Source organism: Hemicordylus capensis, chromosome 3 (assembly GCF_027244095.1).
Source record: "Hemicordylus capensis ecotype Gifberg chromosome 3, rHemCap1.1.pri, whole genome shotgun sequence".
Taxonomy (NCBI): domain Eukaryota; kingdom Metazoa; phylum Chordata; class Lepidosauria; order Squamata; family Cordylidae; genus Hemicordylus; species Hemicordylus capensis.
Window position 1 is genome coordinate 275096191 of NC_069659.1, and position 23580 is coordinate 275119770.

The 23580-nt window shown below is 43.7% G+C and overlaps 1 protein-coding gene across 1 annotated transcript in view; it reads left to right on the forward strand.

Annotated features, from left to right (window-relative positions):
* Positions 1-23580, forward strand: part of LOC128350597 (guanylate cyclase 2G-like) — a 114579-nt gene that overhangs the window by 51571 nt on the left and 39428 nt on the right. Inside the window, exons 9-16 of the mRNA XM_053308994.1 lie at positions 318-467; positions 3941-4024; positions 4184-4288; positions 5202-5273; positions 6703-6868; positions 8546-8701; positions 19054-19231; positions 20360-20500. Coding sequence (XP_053164969.1) covers positions 318-467; positions 3941-4024; positions 4184-4288; positions 5202-5273; positions 6703-6868; positions 8546-8701; positions 19054-19231; positions 20360-20500 — 1052 coding nt within the window. The remainder of the gene's footprint in view (positions 1-317; positions 468-3940; positions 4025-4183; positions 4289-5201; positions 5274-6702; positions 6869-8545; positions 8702-19053; positions 19232-20359; positions 20501-23580) is intronic.

Genomic DNA, 23580 nt, shown 5'->3' on the forward strand with positions numbered 1-23580 from the left:
CACCCACCGCCAAATCAAGTAATGATTGAAATACCAATACATTGCTAAATTACATTGCTAAATTACATAAATTACAATACATTGCTAAATTAACAAATAGCAAGCTGAAAATAGTAATACCAAACTTCTCCCTATGTGCAGCTTCAACATGAACCTTTTTAACCATGTCTGGACAATTAAGTTTCATGTGTTTTGAAATCAGTACTTCAATGAATTGAAAGCTTGTTTTAAATAATAATTTCAGTGCTGTTTGCATTCAGTCTAATTTATCAGCTAGTAATATATTCTCTTATATCACCTTATATTCTCTTTCAAAGGAAAAATGTGATCTGTCTCAATCAAATGCACAGATGACCAAAGAAAATGAAACCTTTGGTTCCCATTTGTTTATGTCTAGCAATAATTGTTCTGGAATGACGGACAAGCAAGGGAAAGAAGTATTTTACACCACAGTAGGACTATATCAGGTGTGTATGTAAAGGACCAAGTAGCTGTATGTCAATAGTCCTGTTCTAAATAGCTCTATACAGTTCTATTGTACTTTATGGTTTTCTTCATGGTGTTTCTGTTCTGCACAGGTGAACAGGGCAGAGGCTGCCCAACAGACCAAGAGCCAGAATAATTCACAGGATTCACAGGTAGGAATATAAAGCTAATAACGTCAAAGTTGTCTTTGTAGATTACTTAGAATGATACCAGCATGATGCAGAAAAGTGAATTGCAATGTCTTTCCAAAGCTGTGAAGTTTCAGTTGCCTAACTAAAGCTGTTGATTATTCCCAGTTGCATCACTTGGCTTTAATGTACTATCACTGAACACACAACCATATGTTTAAATTGCAGTGATGAAAATCTGAATCATAATGATTAGCCTGTTGTTGATCCACTCATTTCGATACACTACATGCATTGTATGCTGTCACAATTCTTAAACAAGTGCACTGGCTCTTTCCTCATTGTAAATGCAATTCATTCCCCTCTAAATCCTTTAAAGCGTGTGTAGTGGGTAGTTAGGGATTAAGAGGGCCTAGAAATCCACAGAAGCCCTGCAATTATTAGCCAGGCACAACCTGAGACCAATAAAACTTGAAAGAGGGTTTCCTCATCCCCTCTCTTTTGGGGAGGAGGGGTCAATAGCTTAAATTTGGAGCTACTTTCGGTTTTGGTGTTCAGTTTGTTGGAAGCTGAAGAGAAAGCAGCCAGAAAAGGCTGGCATCGCATTCTTCCCTGAAACTCCCCCTGGGTTCTCAGTGGTAGCCCTAGACTGAGAAAGCTGAAGTCTAAGAAAAACTTTAAGGAAGAACTGCCTTCTAAGAAAAGCAGTGGTAGGAAAAGTTCTTAGACATTGTATAAGGTTTTTGTGTGTGTGTTTGTAGTGTGTCTATGAATACTAAAAACTGATTTGATTTTCCTATTACCAATCCTTATGTTTTTCTCAGCAATCAAGTGCTTCAGGAAATACAAATACTCTTTTTTATAAGACTGGTTTGGAATGCTCTGTAGGAAAGGGAAGTGAAATTAGCACCACATCAATGAACCTTGGAGCCTAGGGGTCACCAATTCTAACTTTCCTGTGAGAGTTCTTTGATTCCTGTTGGATGGTGGGTGGCGTGGGTCTCCATCTCTACCCAATCCAGGATAGCAATAGCAATAGCAATAGCACTTACATTTATATACTGCTCTATAGCCGAAGCTCTCTAAGCGGTTTACAATGATTTAGCATATTGCCCCCAACATTCTGGGTACTCATTTTACCGACCTCGGAAGGATGGAAGGCTGAGTCAACCTTGAGCCCCTGGTCAGGATCGAACTTGTAACCTTCTGGTTACAGGGCGGCAGTTTTACCACTGCGCCACCAGGGGCTCTTATTTATCTGGATACCCAAGGGGAAGGAGAGAAAGGCCCTACCCTAAAGTAGAGTAGGTGGTGGCAGCAATTATTACCAGACTAGAGGACCAGTTCCTTTAGTGGGAGTCAGTCCTTCAGTCCCGGGAAGGGTCTAACCAGTTGGTCTGGGGGGCACTCTGCTACAATGTGTGAATGTTGGTCTGTTTCACTTATCAGTATTGTGCAATAAACACATCTGTCTCCTATTTGTTGCACACAACCTTCCCTTAAAGTCAGTTTCACATATGTACAGAGGTGCACCTAGGCAATTTTGGAGCCTGGCCCTAAAGGCCTTTTGAGCCCCGCCCTCTTCACTTTAAGCATCCTTCTCCTATATACACCATGACACATGTAGTATTTTTTAACATGTGGGTTTTTTGAGGGTACAAACAGCAACTGAATTCATAAGAATGTAAGAATATAAAACAGGTATATTTATGCAAATATGCATTAGCAGAAACATTTAAACATGCAACTTAACATATTCTCGTCCCACATATTTCTTTCCCCACTCTGTCTCTAAAGTACCTGCAGGTTACAATCACACTTGCTCTCCTGGTGCAGTATGGGCCGGAGGTGTGGCACAGTGACCACACCATCCAGGATAGATTAAATAGGATTTGAGGGGCCCCAGGGGGTGTGGAGGCCCTGGACTCCGGCCCTGAATTCCAGGGATAACAGCGCCTCTGTATGTATAGAGGAGAACCTAGTTACTCACCTGGGTTCTGTTCCTTGCCTACTACCATGAGCAACAGAACCATGAGTAATGAGGCATTAGGGCTATGGGGGAAGGGGGTTAGGTTCTAGGCTGGAGGGGAAAATGCCCCCAAATGGCTCCAAGCCTACTGTAGCATACTCTGTGAGTCCTCATGTGCCTAGAAATGCCCGCAAAAGGAAGAAATGTCTCTGAAAACTGTAGAAAATCATGGGGGGAAGTCCATTTTTTGCCAGAAACCACAAAATAGCTCCATGAGACAAAATAGAGGGTGGAAGTGACCTCCACAGTCACTTCTGGCCCTCTAGGAACCACGGATATATGGGTTTAAACCCTATTGTTTCAGTGGATAGTGGAAACGGGTGTCTATTAGACACTCTGCGTATATGCAGAACTGTGAATAACAAGGTTCTTGTGTATTACGTGTTCTAAGCATTTATAAGCAAGTTTTCATACTTGATAAATACAACATCTTCCTTAGATATTGCTATTATTGCAGTCATTGTTGTATGACATGTGGTTGTGTGAATGCCACAAGCCCTTATGGTTTTAGATGTTATAGTAATGAGCAACACAACTCCCCCTACTCATCATTTTTTAAACTTTTAAAGCCTACTTTCTAGTAGGCTTATGAGATTGCTCAGTGTTCCACATGTGTGTCTGTCTGTATGTTCAATATGAACCAGATAGGGTACAGTTGTAGGGACACACAGGGGCACCTCAATGATGTAGTTTGTGAAGATATAATCTACTCCAATTCAAGATGGTGAACGTGTAAATGTTTGAGGCACAAGAGGTCTCACTTGTGGAGCGCCTAACCGATTTGGACAAATTTAGTCCAGTAGTAGGGATAGTGAAAGGAAAGTAGGCAGATTAGTTCTTACTAGAACAACTTGTTTTTATATGTGGAGGTCACATACTTCACCATTGTATTAGTGCTGTTTGATATTCTTAAACAGTTACATTATTTTAGAGTGGACTTTTTCGATCTGGTGATCCCACCTGCCATTTTAAATTTAATTATTAATATTTAAAACCACTTTGTAACGGTGCATTATTCCAGTCTTTCATTACTGCATAGCGACACATTCACCCAGACATATTTTTAAAAGTGTCATCCTGTCAGCAACAAAGCATGTATTATATGCAGATAGGATGCTATTGCATTATTGCCACCAAAAAGTCACTTGCAGGAGTATCTCACAACTGCAGAAATGATCTTGGATGTTTGATAGGATGCTTACAGTAGCTTTCTCCAAGAAAGCTTGGAGAGAGCTTTGAAAGCTTGGAAAACGTAGAAGTGTATATTAAAGTCTAATTCTCACCCTGTGTGTTTCAGGGGATTCTTGTTGCTCTCAAATTTGTTGACAATCAAACAGATGCCTGGAGTCAAAAACTATCAGTTCTTCATGAGGTTCAGATGGTAAGTTGCATTCTTAACCTACTTTTAACATCCTTCATAACAAACTCAGAATCATAATCATACTGTAGATATTTCTGAATCAAGCAGATGCTATAAGCCATATCTGAAACTGACTTGCAACATTTGAACGTCCTACATTTGCATATTTCTTTTATTCAGATGAGAGAACTCAGGCATGAGAATCTAGTGGTCTTCTATGGGATATGCACTGAAGCTCCAAACATCTGCATTGTGATGCATTACTGCAAGAAAGGAAGCCTAAAGGTGACAACTTTGCATCCAAGGTCAAAACAGTCATTTCATTTAGGTCAGATAGCAAGCATCAGATCAAGTGTAATCATTCCAGAAAGGGTTACTGAAGCATTATGCTTTCGGGGCACATGATGCTGAATTCAACTGTTTTGAGTTTTTATTGTTGTGTTATCACAAAAACTCATAGGGTCCAGTAGAGGCTGGTGAGGAGGGTTAAACAAGGCAACGTATACATTCAAGACAGTTTTCTTGCCATTTTTTAGCTGTTATTTTGCCATTTTCTCTCCACTCAAGGACTTAACCACCCCTTTCCCCATAGCTGTAATGACTCATTACTCGCAGTTCTGCTACTCGCCGTAGTAAATGAGGAATGGAACCTCCTCAAGTAACGCAATTCTCCTGTAAAGGTGTTTGACCATTTAATTCTGCCTTTTCCCCCATCAAAAATTCAAGCCCTCCAGCTGCTATGGGCCTCTGAAGGTGTGATGGAAGAAAATAGTATCCATGTCTTCAGAATCATTAGTCTAGTGTTTTGACTTTAATGGTTGAACCACTTTAAACTGTTTAGTTCAGTTGCATCTTAATGGGGCATTTGTGCAGTTCCTATGCCTCCTGATTGTTCTTTCACTGATCTTTGCCTATGCATTTTGTAAACATGAAAAATAAGCACAGCAAGAGATGGATTATAAAGTGAGGAGAGAAGGGGGGAAAGGATGAAAGAAAAGGTAATGAACTACATTAGACTTGCTTTGTTGCAGAGAAAACAGAAAATGTTTTACATGTATTAGTGCTGTAAAACACTCAGTGCCATTCAGTGATGAAAGAAGCACACATGGAGCAAGGATGGGTTGTATCAGCAAATGCAAACTACATCGCAAAAGAAGTATTTCCATAGATAAGACCTTTGGACTTACTGTTTTCCCAGGATGTTTTGATGCACTCTGATATTGAGCTGGACTGGATATTCAAAATCTCCTTTGCCTACGACATTGTCAATGTGAGTTATTTTTTTTAAATTTTTTTTAAATAAAGGTGTGATTAAACAAATAAAAGCTAGGACATTCATAAAAATTGTGATTGCTCTACAGAATGAGAATTAAAGAAACCAGATAGATTAGCCACAAGCACCTGTTGTTCTTGTTGGTGAAAGGTTGTCTCTCTCTCTGTGTGTGTGTGTGTGTGTGTGTGTGTGTGTGTGTGTGTGTGTGTGTGTGACAGAGAGAGAGAGAGCGCGTGCATGAATTCTTGTAAGCAAATAGGAATCTTCAGCTCGTGCAAATAATAATAAAAAGGTTATCCTGTTCCAACAGTGGTGGATTGCTTGATGTAACTGAACCCTTTACATCAGTGTTTCAAAATCAGAACTGGCTCTTCAAGGGCTTCCGAGCACAATTTCAAGTGCTGCTTATTAGGGATGTGAACAAAATGGATTTTTCATTCTGTTCTGAGTTTGGAACAGAACACAAAATCCCTGGGACATTCAATCAGAACAACCAGTCAAGCCAGTTGTCAGAAAATTCTGAGTGCCATTTTGGAATCCAAAATGGCACTCTTCTGGCCTCCGCACACATGTGGCAGCCATTTGCGTGGTGGTGATGATCACACAAATGGCTGCTTCACTTGTGCAGAGGGCAGAAGAGCATCATTTTGGATTTAAAAAATGGTATTTGGAATGTTCCGTCTTGGAATGGGGTCGTTCTGTTCTGATTTCAGAACAGGCCCTTCATTTGAAGGGCGTAATGTTCCAGCTGTAGAAAGTTTTGCACATCCCTACTGTTTTCAACCTATAAAGTCCAAAGTAGGCCCTGCACACATTAGATCCTGTTCTCTTTAACATATTGCATAGATCCACTGACAGCACCCTCTTGATTGTTCCATTCATGCACCATGTTTGGATAGCAAGGGCACATAAAGAAGCATTATCAGTGGATATCCCTCAATTATGGAATTTGCTTCCCTATAGAATTTGCAGCTGCCAGATGTCATGATGGCCACCAATCTAGAAAGTTTTTTAAAAGGATTAGACAGATTCATGAGGGATAGGGCTATCAACGGCTGCTTGACAGTAGTATATTTCCGTCAGGATTGGAGCAGGGCGGCATGGCCCCAAATGCCAGGTGCTAGAGAACACAAACAAAAGGGGGTAGTTGTTCTCTTTTCCTCGCTTGCAGGCTTCCCAGATGCATCTGGTTGGCCACTTGCATGAAGCAGGATGCTAGACTAGATTAGCCCTTTGGCCTGTTCCAGGAGGGTTTTTCTTATGTTCTTAATCAATCTGTAAAATAAATGAAATGCAATTCAAAGAAGCTGTTTCTGGAACTAGCACGTACCTCTTCTAAGCTAGGTATTCCACACTGACTGTGCTGTTCAGCTTTGCTAACCTATCTGTGTGAACTATGGGGTTGTGTGTGTATGTTCATTTTCAGGGTATGTTGTTCATCCACAACAGTCCCCTAAACTCTCATGGAAACATAAAGCCTACCAACTGCTTGGTGGACAGTCGCATGCAGGTGAAGTTGTGTGGGTTTGGCCTCTGGGAATTTAAATATGGAAGAAAATCCCGGGTAATAACAGAGGACACCCATTATGAAGGTAAAAGCTAAGTGCTTTTAGACCCACAAAGCACTGTAGCATATTTTCCACATCTGCCCAGAGCATTGTACTTCTGACATCTCAGTGGTTTAAAGACTCTTAAAGACAACCTAGTGGCATTGAGGTATAGCCAGCAAATACGCACACTTTTGTTTCCACACTATAATGCAAACCAGGATTAGTTCCACACTAATTATCTATTCTAGAATAACTATCTTTCCTTGATACACTAACAGGGAGGTAAGACAATGCAATTGTTAATCCATTACATTCCATGGGGTTTTTTTGGCATGCCCCTTGGTTTTCCCCAGGACATGTTTTATGGAACTGAAAGCAGTTCCAGGAGTGCAGAAAGGGTCTAGACTGAGGAAGAAAGGATATTTTTTCCTTGAGACATCTCTTCCATAGGTTTCTGGATATCAAATCCTAGAATCATACATTTCATTACCCAGTCCTCCACTGTGTGCACAGAGAGTTCAGAAGGGCTGCAAGGAAATTTATGAAAAGGAGAATGCACTTGAATCCACTGATTTCCCGTTACATATTCTGGAAAAAAGAGCTGTGAAAAAGATGAATGTGCTTTTCTCATTTGCAGCATTAATGCAAGAACCATTTGCTTAAAAAACACGTTAGCAACACAGCATTTGCTGCTGCCTAAACAAAGACAAGTAAGCATCTATACAGAATACCAGGGGCGTTGCTAGGTACTTAAGAGCAAGGACCCAGGCCCACAACCCCGCTTTGATAATTAAACCCAATCATACCCCGCAATAATAATTACATATGTTTTTTAAAGTCTCTAATATTAGCCCTTTTCAGATGTTATAGAGGGCAGCCATGTTCATGCTTACAAGGGAGAAAGGGGGAAGTCCCACCCTGCCACTGTCACTCATTCCGTCGTGCCTGATGACAATGCTTATGGTGCCCTTTGTCTGAAAGGGGTGGTGCCATAAGCATGTTCAACAGCAATTCCATGAGCTGCAGCCTGGATTGATGTAGATTAACGCTCATGGAATAGCTGCTGAACACACTTATGGCGCTGCCGCCTTCAAACGGCACCATAAGCATGTTCATCAGGGGGAGAGTGACTGCTGCAAGGTGGGACTTCCTCCCCACTTTTCCACTTGTAAATGTAAGCATGGTTGTCCTCCATAATTTCTGAAGAGGGATATATAATACAGAACCTATGAAGGTGGAAAAGAGAGCTAGGTGAGGCTAGGAGCCCTCTCTAACATGCTCTGTGCATTGGAGCACTTCAGTTACTGTGCTTCCTTTCTGGAAGAGTTCATGGCGGAGGGAGGTGGCTGATGAGTTTCGGAGCTCTGAGCAATTAACTAAGGGCCCATGCCCCATGGGCCACTCCCAAATAAATAAATAAATAAATAAAATGATAAAACTTTATGTGTTAGCCACCCCATAGCAAATCCTCCACTGTGTGCACAGAGAGTTCAGAATTGTTCTCTGGATGGCTAATAATACCCCTGCACAATACAAAAAGGAAAATAAAATGCTTTCATAATTACTTGCCAATAAGCCCTGTGTCAAAACAGGATAATACAGGGTTGTGAACTTTAACAGCTGGTTTAGGATATTTTAAGGATATCAGGAGTTTTTTAAAAAAATAAAATCCTACAGGGACTGCCTACTAGTTTCATCTTGTATCTCTTGTTATTGAAGCTCTCTATTGGACAGCTCCTGAATTGCTAAGAATGGGGGAATATCCATTACAAGGCACACAGAAGGGGGATGTTTACAGCTTTGCTATTCTTATGAGAGAACTGATAAACAGTGACGAAGATGGTCCATTCCAAGACCTGAACAAGAATGCTGAAGGTACAATTTTGTTTCCCCCACTTGAGCTTTGATCTGTAATTAATTCTTTCCTCTAATGTTGTAGATGGACAGGGACCCCAGTGTAGACGTGAGTGAGTCTGAAGTGTGCTGTGTTCTAACCTATCCCGCATCTCACATCTAACCTATCTCACATTAAAACATCAACAACTATGTGTATTCATTTACAGGGAGCCAAATGAAAGAGAGAGAGAGTGTGAGTGAGTGTGTGTGTGAGAGAGATCTCACTACCTTGGAATTTGCAATACATAATATTGGTTTGTTAAATCCATTTAACAGCCCTGAACTACCAATGTCTCAAACTAGAACTAGGGAAGGGGGGAGCCTAAAACATAAGAACAGCCCTGCTGATTCAGGCCCAAGGTCTATCTACTCCAGCATCCTGTTTCACACAGTGGGCCACCAGATGCCTCCGGGAAGAATTCACATCATTTCAAGGATGACCCCTGTTCTACTGGGAGGGGGGCGTATGGGTATATGTTTAGATCATTCTTGTTAGGTCCTGTAGTAGTGGTTGTAGATTCTTTTCAATCTTGTTATTCTGCACAGGACAATGACAATAAAGATCTATCTATCTATCTACTGTTGTGAGAGAGGAAGACAAAATTCTCTTTTCCCACTCTCTCCACACCATGCATACATAATTTCACACATAATTTCTCCACACTTAATTTCACATACCTCCATCATGTCTCCCCTCAGTTGTCTTTTTTCTAAACTCAAAAGTCCCTGGAGCTTTTACACACATGGCTGTTAGTTTGAATCTCCTCCGGAAAGGAGGGTAAGAGTCCACATATCAGCTGGACTTATCCAGAAGTTGCAATGGGCTATCAGGGCCCAGTTCTCCCCACATTATGGCTGTGCATTCTGGTTTAGCCCCAATTATGTCTGACGTTAAAAAATTCCTCTATTTTCAGTGGCTTTTGGAAAAAATACACCTGAGGCTTCTGGTAAACCCCAACACTTATTTGTGATGTGTGGAGGGGCCATTGCCAATAATTCAGTTTCCCCCCAAACTCGCACTTTCTTTCTTTTTTCTTTTAATGTTTGCTGGGTGGATTCCCAGAACACCAAGTGTTAGGAAGGAGAGTTTGACAGCTCCGTCTGCTCTGCTCTTTGCAATTGTGAGTGCTGGGGGAGGGTGGGAGGGGAGGGGTTGTGACAGATTGGTGAAATTCTGTGGAGGGAGTCCAGAAGGGGAGGGGGAGGGGGAAATTCCTGATGCAAAATGTGGGTCTTTCTATGCAGTCAAGTTAGGATTTGTCTTATTGAAGCCTGGTCACCATAGGAACCTAGGCTTTACATATGCAGATGTTGTTAGAAGCTTAACAATGGAGACTACAGTTTCCGATGTAAGTTGAACCCTTTGTGTCTGAGCTGATTGAGCTTGCATTTTTCTTCATGACAGAGAGAAAGCAATGATTTCTACTTTAAACTTCCCTGCCTCTTAAATGGTCTGTGGTGGGGGTGGGGAAATATGAAGTGATGAAGACAGTCACAAAGGCAAGTTCATTATAAAAATCAGCAAAGATTTGGGTCAGATTCAGCAGATCTGGGTTAATTTTGTCAATTAGTCAATTTTACAGAAATCCAGCTGGTTGTCAAACTAAAAAAAAAAGTAATAATGAAGGGAGGCATCCCACACCTCTTCCTCTGGGATGTGATTGGTGGGAGAAAAAACCCAGAGCAAGCTGTGGGAACGCACACAGAGAAAGATGCGGAGAGGAGCCGACGAAATGTGAATGGTTAATTTAATATCATGAATTAAACAGCTTGCTGCAAAGCAGATTTGCCCTTCTGATAACCCATGGCATGAAGCCATGTCTGAATAACTCCGTGGTTTTGTAGCCTTGCCTCATAAGAAAAGTGTTTTAGGCCCCTTATCATTTTAGTTGCCTTCTTCTGCACCTGTTCCAGTTCCATAATGTCTTTCCTGAGGTATGGTGACCAGAACTGCACATAGTACTCCAATTGTGGCCATGCCATAGATTTAAATGATGGCATTATGATATTAGCAGTTTTATTTTGCCCTTTCTAATTATTCCAAGCATGGAATTGGCCTTTTACACAGCTGCCACACATTGAGTTGACACTTTCAACGAGCTGTCCACCATGATCCCAAGATCATGATCAGACACCGACAGTTCAGACCCCATCAGCGTATATGTGAAGTTGGGTTTTTTTGCCCCAATATGCATCACTTTACGTTTGCTTACACTGAACCGCATTTGCCATGTTGTCGGCCCGCTTGTCCAATTCAGAGAGATCCTTTCAGAGCTCCAAAGAATCTGATTTGGATTTCATTACACTAAATAGTTTAGTGTCATCTGCAAATTTGGCCACCTCACTGCTTACCACAACTTCTAGATCATTTATGAATAAATTAAAGAGCACTGGTCCCAGTACAGATCCCTGGGGGACCCCAATTCTTACTTTCCTCTATTGTGAAAATTGTCCATTTATACTTATCCTCTGTTTCCTGTCCTTCAACCAGTTATCAGTCCACACATGAACCTGGCCCCTTATCCAATGACTAAGAATTCTCTAGAGTATTTGATAAGGAACTTAGTCAAAAGCTTTTTGAAAGTCCAGGTATAATATGTCAAATGGATCATCTTTATCCACACCATTGTTGACAATGAACTCCAAAAGTTTGGTGAGGCAAGATTTACCTTGGCAAGAGCCATGCTGGTTCTCCTTCAGCAGGGCCTGTTCTTCCATATGCTTAACAAGTTTATTCTTGAGAATGTTTTCCATCAATTTGCCTGGACATTAAGCTAACCAGCCTGTAATTTCCTGGATCACTTCTTGAAAATTGGTGTAACATTTGTTTCAGGGCTCCGTTGCCATGGCTGACTCCTCGGCACCTCCCAGGCACAGTGACGAGATCCTCCTGCATTGCTTGGAGACCGGTGTCTCGCCTCTGAGCCCGGGCACCCTGCGCCCTGTCTGGCAGCCCTGGATGGTCAACTGCCTGTTGACCATTCCCTTTGAGATACTGTGAGATCCAAAATCGGACCTGCGGGATCTCACTCCGCTACCTATCAGCCTAAATTTGGCTTCCAGGACCTCCTGACTACATTTCCCCACATGCCGACGTGCACTACAACAGCTGACTCCTCCCCAGCACTGCCTAAGAGCCTATCTAAATGCTGCATGATATCTGCCACATTCGCACCGGGCAGGCAAGTCACCGTGCGGTCAACATGCGGGTCACAAACCCATCTCTCTATACCTCTAATGTCAAACCATTCCTAGTTTCCGGAAGCCATACCTTTACGGATAATGGCAGCACTTAGGGTAGCCTGTGCTCTCCTATCTTTCTTTTCCTGAGTAGGAATACCCAAGGAAATACTGACTGACTAAGGGATGACTTTTTGTTCAGCCGTGCTTAGGGAGTTTGCCGAAGTGTTAGGAATTAAACAGCTTTTCATGTCTGTATACCATCCACAAATAGATGGGTTGGTGGAATAGCTAAACCAAACCTTGAAACAGATGTTGGTCAATCAATGGTACCTCTACCTGGACCCCTTGCTGTTTTCCCTCTGGGAAACACCCCAGGCTTCCCTGGTCTATGGGCGAAAGCCCCAGGACTTGTTGAACATAATGAAAGAATCCTGGATAAGCCCAGGGCCAGGTCCCACCATCCTGCCTACTCAGTATGTATCTGACCTACAAGGACGCCTACAGACAATACAGACAGTGGTGCGGGCTAATCTACAGTGGGTATAGAAAAGAATCACCCCCTTTGATAGACCTTAAATTCTGGTTCCCTTACATCCTGAAATGAAAACACAAAGAAAATTCCCTTCACCAGCTGTACTTATCCAATGCAGCCTATAACATCCAACTGAAAAACATCACAATTACAGTCCAGAAAAAGTGTCAGAAACAAAAAACAAGAATTACTGAGATTGAAAAAGGATCACACCCCCCCATGTCAATATTTTGTTGAACCACCTTTTGCTTCAATAACAGCCTTGAGTCTGTTGGGATACTTCTCTATCAACCTTGCACATCTTGACGGAGCAATATTTGCCCACTCCTCCATACAGAACTGTTCAAGTTCGGTCACATTGGATGGTACAGTAGGTGTTGGTGGACTGCTATCTTCCCTGGATCTGGTCGGCCCTCCAAACTGGATGGAAGAGCAAGGAGGAAACTGGTAAGAGAGGTTACCAAGAGGCCAATGGCCACTCTGAAGGAGTTAAAGGACTTCATGGCAAAGAGTGGTTGTTCTGTGCATGTGACAACAATTTCACGAGCGCTCCACAGATGTGGCTTGTTCGGGAGGGTCACAAGGAGAAAGCCACTTCTCAAGAAAGGCCACATTAAAGCTCATTTGAGCTTTGCCAGAAGGCACCTTGAAGTTTCTGATGCCAAATGGAAAAAGGTTTTATGGTCAGATGAGACCAAGATTGAACTATTTGGCCTCAACACCAAACAGTACACCTGGCGTAAATCCAACGCAGCTCACCATCCACAACACACCATACCTACAGTGAAGCATGGAGGTGGCAGCATCCTGTTGTGGGGGTGTTTCTCTGCCTCAGGGACTGGGGCTCTCGTTAGGGTAGAAGGAAAAATGGATGGGGCAAAATACCGTCAGATTCTGGAAGAAAACCTGCTACCCTCTGCCAGACAGTTGAGGATGGGCAGAAGATTCACCTTTCAACATGACAACGATCCGAAGCACACAGCAAAATTGACCACACAGTGGCTGAAGGAGAAAAAAGTGAACGTCCTCATGTGGCCCAGTCAGAGCCCAGACCTAAATCCCATAGAAAATCTGTGGGGAGATTTGAAGATAGCAGTCCACCAACACCTACCATCCAATGTGACCGAACTTGAACAGTTCTGTATGGAGGAGTGGGCAAATATTGCTCCGTCTAGATGTGCAAGGTTGATAGAGAAGTATCCCAACAGACTCAAGGCTGTTATTAAAGCAAAAGGTGGTTCAACAAAATATTGACATTGGGGGGGGGGGTGATCCTTTTTCAATCTCAGTAATTCTTGTTTTTTGTTTCTGACACTTTTTCTGGACTGTAATTGTGATGTTTTTCAGTTGGATGTTATAGGTTGCATTGGATAAGTACAGCTGGTGAAGGGAATTTTCTTTGTGTTTTCATTTCAGGATGTAAGGGAACCAGAATTTAAGGTCTATCAAAGGGGGTGATTCTTTTCTATACCCACTGTATATGTGGTCGAAGCCCAGCAAAAACAGTATTATGACAGAACCGCCAGAGCACGTAGTATGGAGCCCAGTTCTCCAGCACTAGTGTGCTCCGCAGTACTCCCAGAGATACATCAACGACCATGGATCGGCCCATTTCGGATAACCTGTCATCTTGACCCAGTTAGCTACAAGGTGGCATGTGGGAAGGGCTGGAATGCTCTCAAGAGGCTGCATATAAACGTTCTTAAGCAATGGGTGGACCGACCCGAAAGGAGGGGAGCCAGTGCTGGCACTCAGAAATGACAACTGAATCCCTATCCCCAAAATAGCCCAATTGCTCCCAGAAAGAGAAAAAGGGGAACTGCTGGACTTCCTAGGTGCTAATCCCAAACTCTTTTCAACATTATCCGGCTGTACAGATGTTATAGAACACTGTATCGAAATCCCGGAAGGGATGGTAGTACAGACTGCCCTTCGGCCCATACCATGGAAGAAGCAAGAGGACATAGCTCAAGAGGTACAGACCATGTTAGATCTAGGTGTGATCGAACCTTCAAACAGACCCTGGCACAGTCCACTTGTCCTGGTCCCGAAACCTGATGGGTCAACACGTTTTTGTATAGATTTCCGGTAACTTAATAAGAAGGAGTCTTTCAATGCATACCCAATGCCCCAGGTGGACCTCATGACAGAGAAGCTGGAAGCTGTCAATTATCTCTCTTCATTAGACTTAACAAAAGTTTATTGGCAGGTACCCCTCCATCCAGAGGATAAAGGAGAAAACCTCCTTTGAAAGCCCCCAAGGGCTGTTTCATTTTGTCACTATGCCCTTCGGGTTACATGGTGGTGGCACCACCTTACAATGGCTGGTGATCAGATTCTGGGGCACTGCAAGAACAATCCCATGACCTACCTTGACAACATTATCATTTTTAGCGCATCTTGGTCTGAACATTTAGGCCATCTATGATAGGTGTTCCAGGCCCTGAAAGAAGCTGGCCTCACAGCCAATCCCAAAAGGTTACTGTTGGCCACCAGTGAGCTTAAGTATTCGGGATAAAGCCACAAGAAGCCAAAGTTTTATCTATCTATCTATCTATCTGTCTATCTATCTATCTTTACATTTTATATCCCGCTCTTCCTCCAAAGAGCCCAGAGCGGTGTACTACATACTTAAGTTTCTCATCACAACAACCCTGTGAAGTAGGTTAGGCTGAGAGGAAAGTGACTGGCCCAGAGTAACCCAGCTAGTATCATGGCTGAATGGGGATTTGAACTTGGGTCTCCCTGGTCTTAGTCCAGCACTCTAACCACACCACCACGCTGGCAAAGTTGCTCCTCAAAACAGGAGCTGTTATATCGAGTCTCTCAGGGCTCCATTCTGTCACCAATGCTTTTTAATATCTACATGAAACTGCTGGGTGAGGTCATCAGGAGATTTGGTGCTGGGTGTTATCAGTATGCTGATGATAACCAAATCTACTTCTCCTTTTCATCTTCATCATCAGGAAATGGCATTCATCCTCTAAATGCCTGCCTATAGGCAGTAATGGGCTGGATGAGGGATAACAAATTGTAGCTGAATCCAAGCAAGATGGAGGTGCTCATTGTAGGGGCTCAGAATTTCAGGGATGAGTTAGATCTTCTTGTGCTGGATGGGGTTATACTCTCCCAGAAAGATCAGGTGCGCAGCTTGGGAGTGCTCCAGGACCCAGGCCTCACCCTGGTATCTGAGGTGGAGGCCATGGCCAGGAGTGCTTTTTATCAGCTTTGGCTGATTCGACAGCTGTGCCCATTCCTTGAAGAGGACCACCTCAAAACAGTGGTGCATCAGCTGGTAACCTCTAGGCTCGACTACTGCAATGCGCTCTACGTGGGGCTGCCTTTGTACGTAGTTCGAAACTTCAATTAATTCAAAATGTGGCAGCCAGATTGGTCTCTGGGTCAACCTGGAGAGACCATATTATGCCTGTCTTGAAACAGTTACACTGGCTGCCAATATGTTTCCGGGCAAAAGACAAAGTGCTGGTTTTTACCTTTAAAACCCTAAATGGCTTAGGTCTGAGTTATTTTAGAGAGCACATTCTTCTACATGATCCCCACTGCACGTTAAGGTCATCTGAGGAGGTCCGTCTCCAGTTACCACCGGTTTGTCTCATAGCAACTCAGAGGCAGGCCTCCGCTGTAGCTGCCCTGGGGCTGTGGAATGCACTCCTGGCAGAAATCCATAATTTGACTACATTATTGTCTTTGAGGAGAGCCCTTAAAACCTATCTGTTTGGCCTAGCCTTCCAGGGTTTTTAATTTGTTGTAATTTTTTTTTAACTGCTGTAATTGTTTGGCCTGGTTCTCCAGGGTTTTTAACTGTTTAAATGTTTTAACTGTTAATTAGTTTTATGCTGTTTTTATAGTTTGGATTTTAATTGTTTTTGTTTTGATGTAAACCACCCTGAGCCATTTTTGGAAGGGCAATAAATCATCATCAATTTTATTACAGCCATTGGCCAGCAGAAATAGAAATAACAAACATAAGGGCAATAAATACATACATACATACATACATACATATAGATGTTGCAAGACTGTCATGAGTCACACTGTTTTACAGACTGTCAGGAGTCACACTGTCATCAGATGGAGCAGTATTGCAGTGGAATATTTGAACAGAATTTCCTGGCATGCAGCAGTAGTGACAATTTCACATAAAAACCTCAAGGGAAGAATTCCTTGATTTCACTAAATGACTATGCTTTATAGCTAGTCCCTTAGGTGTTGCCATTGTACTATACCAATGACTTGGCGATTGGCCACCAGGGAGTCTTCTTGTGCCCCAAAGTCACTTTTGCACTCTGCATATGCTCAGGAGCTACCGTAGAGTGAAAAGGAGCTTGGCTGCACTTGCCACCCAGTGGCTACCTGTTCTTGGTACGGGAATCATAGATAAAAATTGTCAGAGAGGCATCAAAATACCAGTATTATGACTTTATGTAATTTTAAAACTTTATGGGAGTAATAGTAACAACATAAGGCAAGTCATATTCTAAAACCATCCTAGTATATGCATGCTAGCTATCTTATGTATTAAATGCATGTAAAATCAGTATTAGCTAGCAATCACTAGCACTAACATTCTAGATCAGGGTTTCTTAACCTTGGGCCCCCAGATGTTCTTGTACTACTACTCCCATCATCCTCAAACTCCCACCATCCTTGGGCCACAAAGGTCATGTCTGGGGATGATAGTCTAACAACATCTGGGGGCCCAAGGTTAAGAAACCATGTTCTAGATAATCTAAGGAGAGGAAGGGAAGAGGCAAACACAGAGAAGGCTTAGGGAAGGAGGCGGAATGGGGGATGGACTGTCAGGAGAGAGGAGGGAAGAGGGCAGTTGGATGGAGAGGCTGCAGAAAGCCTTCTAGGTGGATGTCAGAAAATGAGTGTTGCTAGGGTATGTTACTTGTGGATGGTGAAGTGGCAGCTAGGCAGGTGGATGGTGTGCCTCGGAGATCCTTTTCTGTATCTCTGAGATCACAACTTGTTCAATACAGATCACAACTTGTCCAAATTCCTTGCTACGCAGAGGGATTTGCTAACAAGTTATGTCCTATAGGACTTTCGTTTGATTGAATAGCCTAACAGAGTCAGTGAGTCTGAGCAAATGCATGTGCATTGGCCATTTGCATGGCGACAAAGAATGGGGCGCAGAGTGGGACACTGCTGTCCCAAGCACCCACTTTTGGAGAGAGCGCTGGTGGGGGAAGAGCGATAGGGTGGGGGCTGGCAGGTAGGAAGTGCCTTCCCTGCCTCTTAAGGGACCCCCCCCCTTCCCAGGAGTGCATGGAACTGGTTCCATGCACATCCCTAACCTGAATCAGTTCTTGGATGCAGTGATGGACTGGATGAGGGTGAATAAGCGGAGACTCAATCCAGACAAGACAGAAGTACTGCTAGTCAGTGGTTCCTCTGCCTGGGTGAATGATGTTCATCCTGCTCTAGATGGGGTTGCATTCCCCCTGAAGGACCAGGTTTGCAGCTTTGGAGTGCTCATTGATCTAGCAAGCATTGTCACTAGAGGCTCAAGTGGCCTCTGTGGCTTGGAGCACCATTTGTCAGCTTCAGTTGATATGCCAACTGCAACCTTACCTGGACGGAGAAAGCTTGGCCGTGGTTACTCATGCTCTGGTAACCTTTTGCTTAGATTACTGCAGTGGATTGTACGTGGGGCTGCCTTTGAAAATGGTCCGGAAACTGCAGCTGGTACAAAATAGGGCTGCAAGATTATTAACTGGGGCTGGATGTTTTGAGGATATTATGCCAGCGCTTTGTAAGCTGCACTGGCTCCCAGTCCATTTATGGGCCCAATTCAAGGTGCTGGTTTTAAACTTTAAAGCCCTAAATGGCTTGGGACTGGGTTACCTGAGAGAGTGCCTTGCCCCATATGTCCCAACCTGGACCTTCTTTGGAGGTCCTCCTCCAGGTGCCCCTGCCAAATGAGGTGAGGTGGGTGGCTACTAGGGAGAGGGCCTTTTCAGTGGTTGCACCCCATTTATGGAATAGCCTCCCCAGTGAGGTTCACCTGGCTTCATCACTTTGTTCTTTCAGATGCCAGGTGAAGACCTTTTTGTTCACCCAGGCCTTTTGAATTCTGATTTTCAGATCTGATTTTAAACTAATTTTTAAAATGAGTTTTTAAACTGCTTTGTATTGTGTTGTATTTTCTCTCTTTTTTGTCTGTTATGATTTAATGTGTTATGTGTTTTTATTGTATCTTAACGGGGTTTTTTAAATACAGTGTTGTGAGCCGCCCAGAGGACAATTTGTTATGGGGCATATAACAAATAACGTTTATTATTATTTATTATTATTCACCCTTTGGATCAATAATTCCCTGAGTTGGCAGTTTACTAAGATTTCAGCATGCCTATACCAGAGAGGTTCTGGTAGGAATATTTGAAATGAACACAGGTTTAATCTTTAGTTCTTGGTTGTTGTTGTTTAGTTCTGATATAGAGGATACGTTATGGGTCATAACAGTCTAAAGAGACTGCACTCATAAGTATGGTTTCACAGGCAGAGATTATATCAATGTATTTTTAAAAAACCTGAAGGGAAATGGAATATATTCTAAAATCTGATTAATAACCTTTGTTAATTCCAGAGATAATAAACAGAATCAAAAACCCAGAGTCTCCTGTTCCATTACGCCCCTCGCTTTCAACAGAGAAATGTAATGAAAAGATCATTGCTTTACTGAAGGAATGCTGGGATGAATATCCAGAGAGGAGACCAACATTTTCTTATGTGAAAAGAGCACTGAGAGATGCCAGCCCAGAAGGGTGAATCTCTTTCTATTATTAACATCATATCTATGCAATCATTAGTCAATTGAAAATATTCGTCTTTACAGTTAATGTGTCAGGCCTAGCTACTTATTAGTGTACAACAAATCACACATAGATAAGTTAGTACTCCAATATGCCTACTGCCCCCAATTCAGCAAATGTTAACAGAACACATAGTGAATTGGAACAAAAAAAATTTAATCAGCTGATAGGCTGAGGGCCAAACTATACATGATGTTAAGCCCGTTATTAGCCTGACAAGCTTCTTTGTAACTAAGTAAGTAACATCTGGATCAGGCACAGTGGCAGGTGGTATAGAAGTTTTAAGCCTCCCCCACCATGGTCCCAATCCATAGTGACCTCAGCTTAATGAGGGGGGAAATGCTTCCACTGATGCCAATAGGAGATTATTCCTCCCCTTGTTAAACAGCAGTCACAGTGGAGCAGGTCCAGATTAGAACCTGTGAGGTAGGGTAAAGCCCTTCTAGTCCCCTGCTACAATCCTGATCCATGCATAGCCTGAATGGCTATTGGGTCAAAAACAAGCCAGTGAACCCTAATAAAGGGCTTAATGTCTTATGTAATTTGGTCCTGAAAAGGGTAGTTTTCCTACTCAGCTAAGACATACTCAGGACTAGAGAGTTAGCTAGTACTATCAGCATCCTAATAGCTGGTTAGTGTTGCTGATGCTAATGAATTGCTGGGAAATAAAATACCACGAGTTAGTCCATTGGTCCATCTAGCTCGATATAGTTCAGCTTTCTAGAGTTTCAGACAGGTCTTTTCTAACTTACCAGGAGAGGCCAGAGACTGAATTTGGGACATTCTGCACATACTATTGAGCTGCAGCCTTTCTCCATCTGGCCTTTGGTATAGTATAAAATAGAAGACTACAGTAGATTTTCATTTAGCCAATGCCCAATGTGATTATCAGCTTGTATGCAATGTGATACATGTGGGATGGGAAGATTTTAAACAAAAGAGAAAAAACACTAGAGACTCACAACATGTCGCGCTTTCCCAGAGACCACAATGGTCCCTTTTAGAAAGAATGCAAAGCAAAATACAAAGGGAAGATGAATACTGTTTCCTTCAACATTACTGTTTAAACATTTCCAAAAGCCATTTCAGTATCTTGGACAACATGGTGAATAAACTGGAAAAATATGCAGTTCATCTGGAGGAAGTGGTTGAAGCAAGGACAATCCAGTTGGCGGCAGAAAAGAAGAAAACAGAAAAACTTTTATCAGCCATTCTACCTGGGTAACTGTAGCCCTTCTGTGTTCTTACATTATTCTCCAGTAGATGATTACATTGAGTACATGATTCTCCTAAAATCCTTTTCACTTTAGAACAGAGTCAGTCCCAAAACCAATGTTTGATGCTCAATGTACGTTAGCGTGGCCTACAAACTTTTGAATCCCAATATCCTTACCTTCTTTGCTGCTGGGTGAGGACATCTCATGTGGGTTATCCTTTTCAGCACGCTTCAGAGGCAGGATGTAATTAAGTCAGTTAGAACCTTTAAGAGGCCTGGGAGGATAGCCCCTCCCAGTTTATTTCATCCTGCAGAGCTCAGAGTGGTTGACCTTTGCCTCGCTTCTATCTCCTCGCTATTTCTACCTTCACCACTCATTCCTCCCTCTTCAAACTATCTCTTACCTTGCCTTCTATCACCCACCTTATTTACCTTCCTTAAAAAAAAAAATCTTCCCTTTCCCTCCGTTCCATCTTTTCCCCACCCGCTTCCTCTTCCTGCCAATGGAGCCTAAGAGGTCCAGCATTTTGCACGTCCTAATGCCGAAGGGTAAGAAATCGGAGACCTCTCATCTACTGGGCCAGCCCCAGCAGCACCGCGTGCTTGTGCGTGCCAGAGAGGACGCCCCACCTCGGATCATCGCGTCCTTTTGGGGAGCAACAGCGGGTCAGAAGGGCCATAACCCAACTTTGGGTCACTCAGCAGCCCAGCTAACAGATATTCAGCATGCAAGAAAGTGGGATCACCTCCCTGCTGAACCAGCCAGAAAGCCCCAACCTTGTGCTGGAGAAGGACGTCCAGGGCTTTTCAATGGGCTTGCCTGCCGACGTGTGACCAACGCTCCCTCCCTCGAGGTGCCATAGCCCAGCCAGATTGGACATCTCCCTGCACTCTCCCCAGGAACAGCTAGCGGTGCACTTGGAGGAAACGACCAGCATTCCAAAAGGTCCCACTGACATTGGGGTGCTGTGGATCAGCTTCAAACTTCCCGGAGAAACAGTCCAACTCTTGGATGCCACCGGAGACAGAGGGCTTCCACTACCAGCACCCAGGAGGCCATCTATACTGCCCAACAGAGAGCCGGTAAAGACGCCTATTCATCTCCCACCACTCCGGAGAGTCCTGCCCTGGCTGGGCCTCTACCTCCCACCCAACCTGAGCATCCAGAGGTTTCCACGGCCACAAATAATCTGCCCCCCCCCTTCGGGAAATCCCAGAGTCATGGCGCGTCTGGTTCTCAACCATGCTGTCCCAGGCGCTTCCACTACATCAGCCTCCCAAAAAGCAGGAAAAGCGCCCCAGGTCTAGTGAATCCTTCTCCTCCTCACAGGATTCTGATTCTTCCTGCCCCATCACTGTATGGGGCTGTATGGGGATCACTGCCCCATACAAAGAAAAGGAAGAGCCATAAGCATAAACAGGCCCATAGGCATAAGAACAAAAAGTCCAGGAAATCCTACCAAAAACGTAAGGGATCTTCATCCTATTCCTCCCTCATTTCTGACTATGACTCTGCCGACCCCCATTCAGGCAGGCCGGTGGACCCCCTGCTTCCTCAAGACCCTATAAGCCCTGTTGAGACCCCTAATATTCCAGGGGCTCGCCCACTTGATTTAGACCCTGATGCGGATTCTAAGGAAGAGGGGGACTGGTCAGATGGCCAGCAGGTAGAGCCCACATCGCATTCTCTCAGGCTGTTTCCCTCAGAGGACTTCTCCAACCTGTTCATTAAGGCCTTAAATACCTTGGGCATTCAAGGGGAAAACCTGCAAGGACCTCCTACAGCTCCTTCCAGAGAATCATTAGTACTGCCTACCACTTCCTCACAGGACCTGTTATTCCCTCTCCCTGAAACATTTGCAGAGGTGGTAAGACAGGAATGGCAGGCACCTTCAGTTCAGAAGAAAACAACTACCTTAGCTAACAAACATTATAATTTTGTTCCTACAGCAGCAGCATTGTTTCAAACACTCTTGGTTGACACTCACGTGGCCTCCCTCACATCCGGTGCAATCCTGCCAAGGGATGGTGAATCAGTGCTCAAGGATCCCATTGAAAAAAAGTTAGAATTTGAACAATGAATGCATTTCACCGTCCATCTGCACCTCCATAGCAGAATCTATTATATCTCTAACATCTCTTCTCTGGTCTGATGAATTTCTCCAGTCTCCTCCTCCGGATCCGCCCAGACAAAGACAGATTCTCCTCAAAATTCAAAAGACTCAGGTGTTCATTGCTGATCCTGGATGCAATTCATTTCGGGACCCAGGCTATGGCCAATAACGTAGTGGCCAGACGCACCCCGCATATTGTTATTCAAGCTGGCCTTCCTAATAGCCATCACCTCGGCCAGACGGGTTTCTGAGCTCCGATCCCTCTCCGCCAACCTGAGATTCTGTTACTTCTCCCCAGATTCCATCACCCTAATACCAGACCCCTCCATCTTGCCTAAGGTGCCATTGGTCTTTCACAGGTCACAAGATCTGCTTCTACTGTCATTCTGCCCTAACCCCTCTCATCCCAGGGAGAGTTACTTGCACAAATTGGACGTTCGTCATTGCCGCAAAGTGTACCTGACTTGAACCTCCTCATTCCATTCCACAGAAGCTCTGTTCGTTTCCTTTTTACCATCCACAATTGGACAGCAAGTCTCTTCACCCACACTGTCCAAATGGATAAAAGCCTGTATTTCCCTGGCTTATGAAGTTCAACACATCCCGACACCGCTGAGGCTCATTGCTCACTCCACGTCCTCAGCAGTCACTTCGTTGGCCTTTTCCACTAATGCTCCCTTATAAGACATTTGCAGAGCAATGACATGGTCTTCACCTTCCATGTTTACCAGACACTACAAAATGGACCTCATGCATTCCTCTCAGGTGGCCTTTGGCAGGTGTGTACTTCAACACGTTCTTCCTCCTTAGTAGCTGATTTTGCCCCCTTCCCAGGGTCTTCTTAGCTGTGGCATGTCCTACGTGAGATGTCCTCACTCAGCAGCAGAGAAAGGAGCATTGGTCACTCACCGTGAAGGCTTCTTCTTGCTGCTGGAGTTGAGGACATCTCGGCCCACCCTGGGCAACTTCAG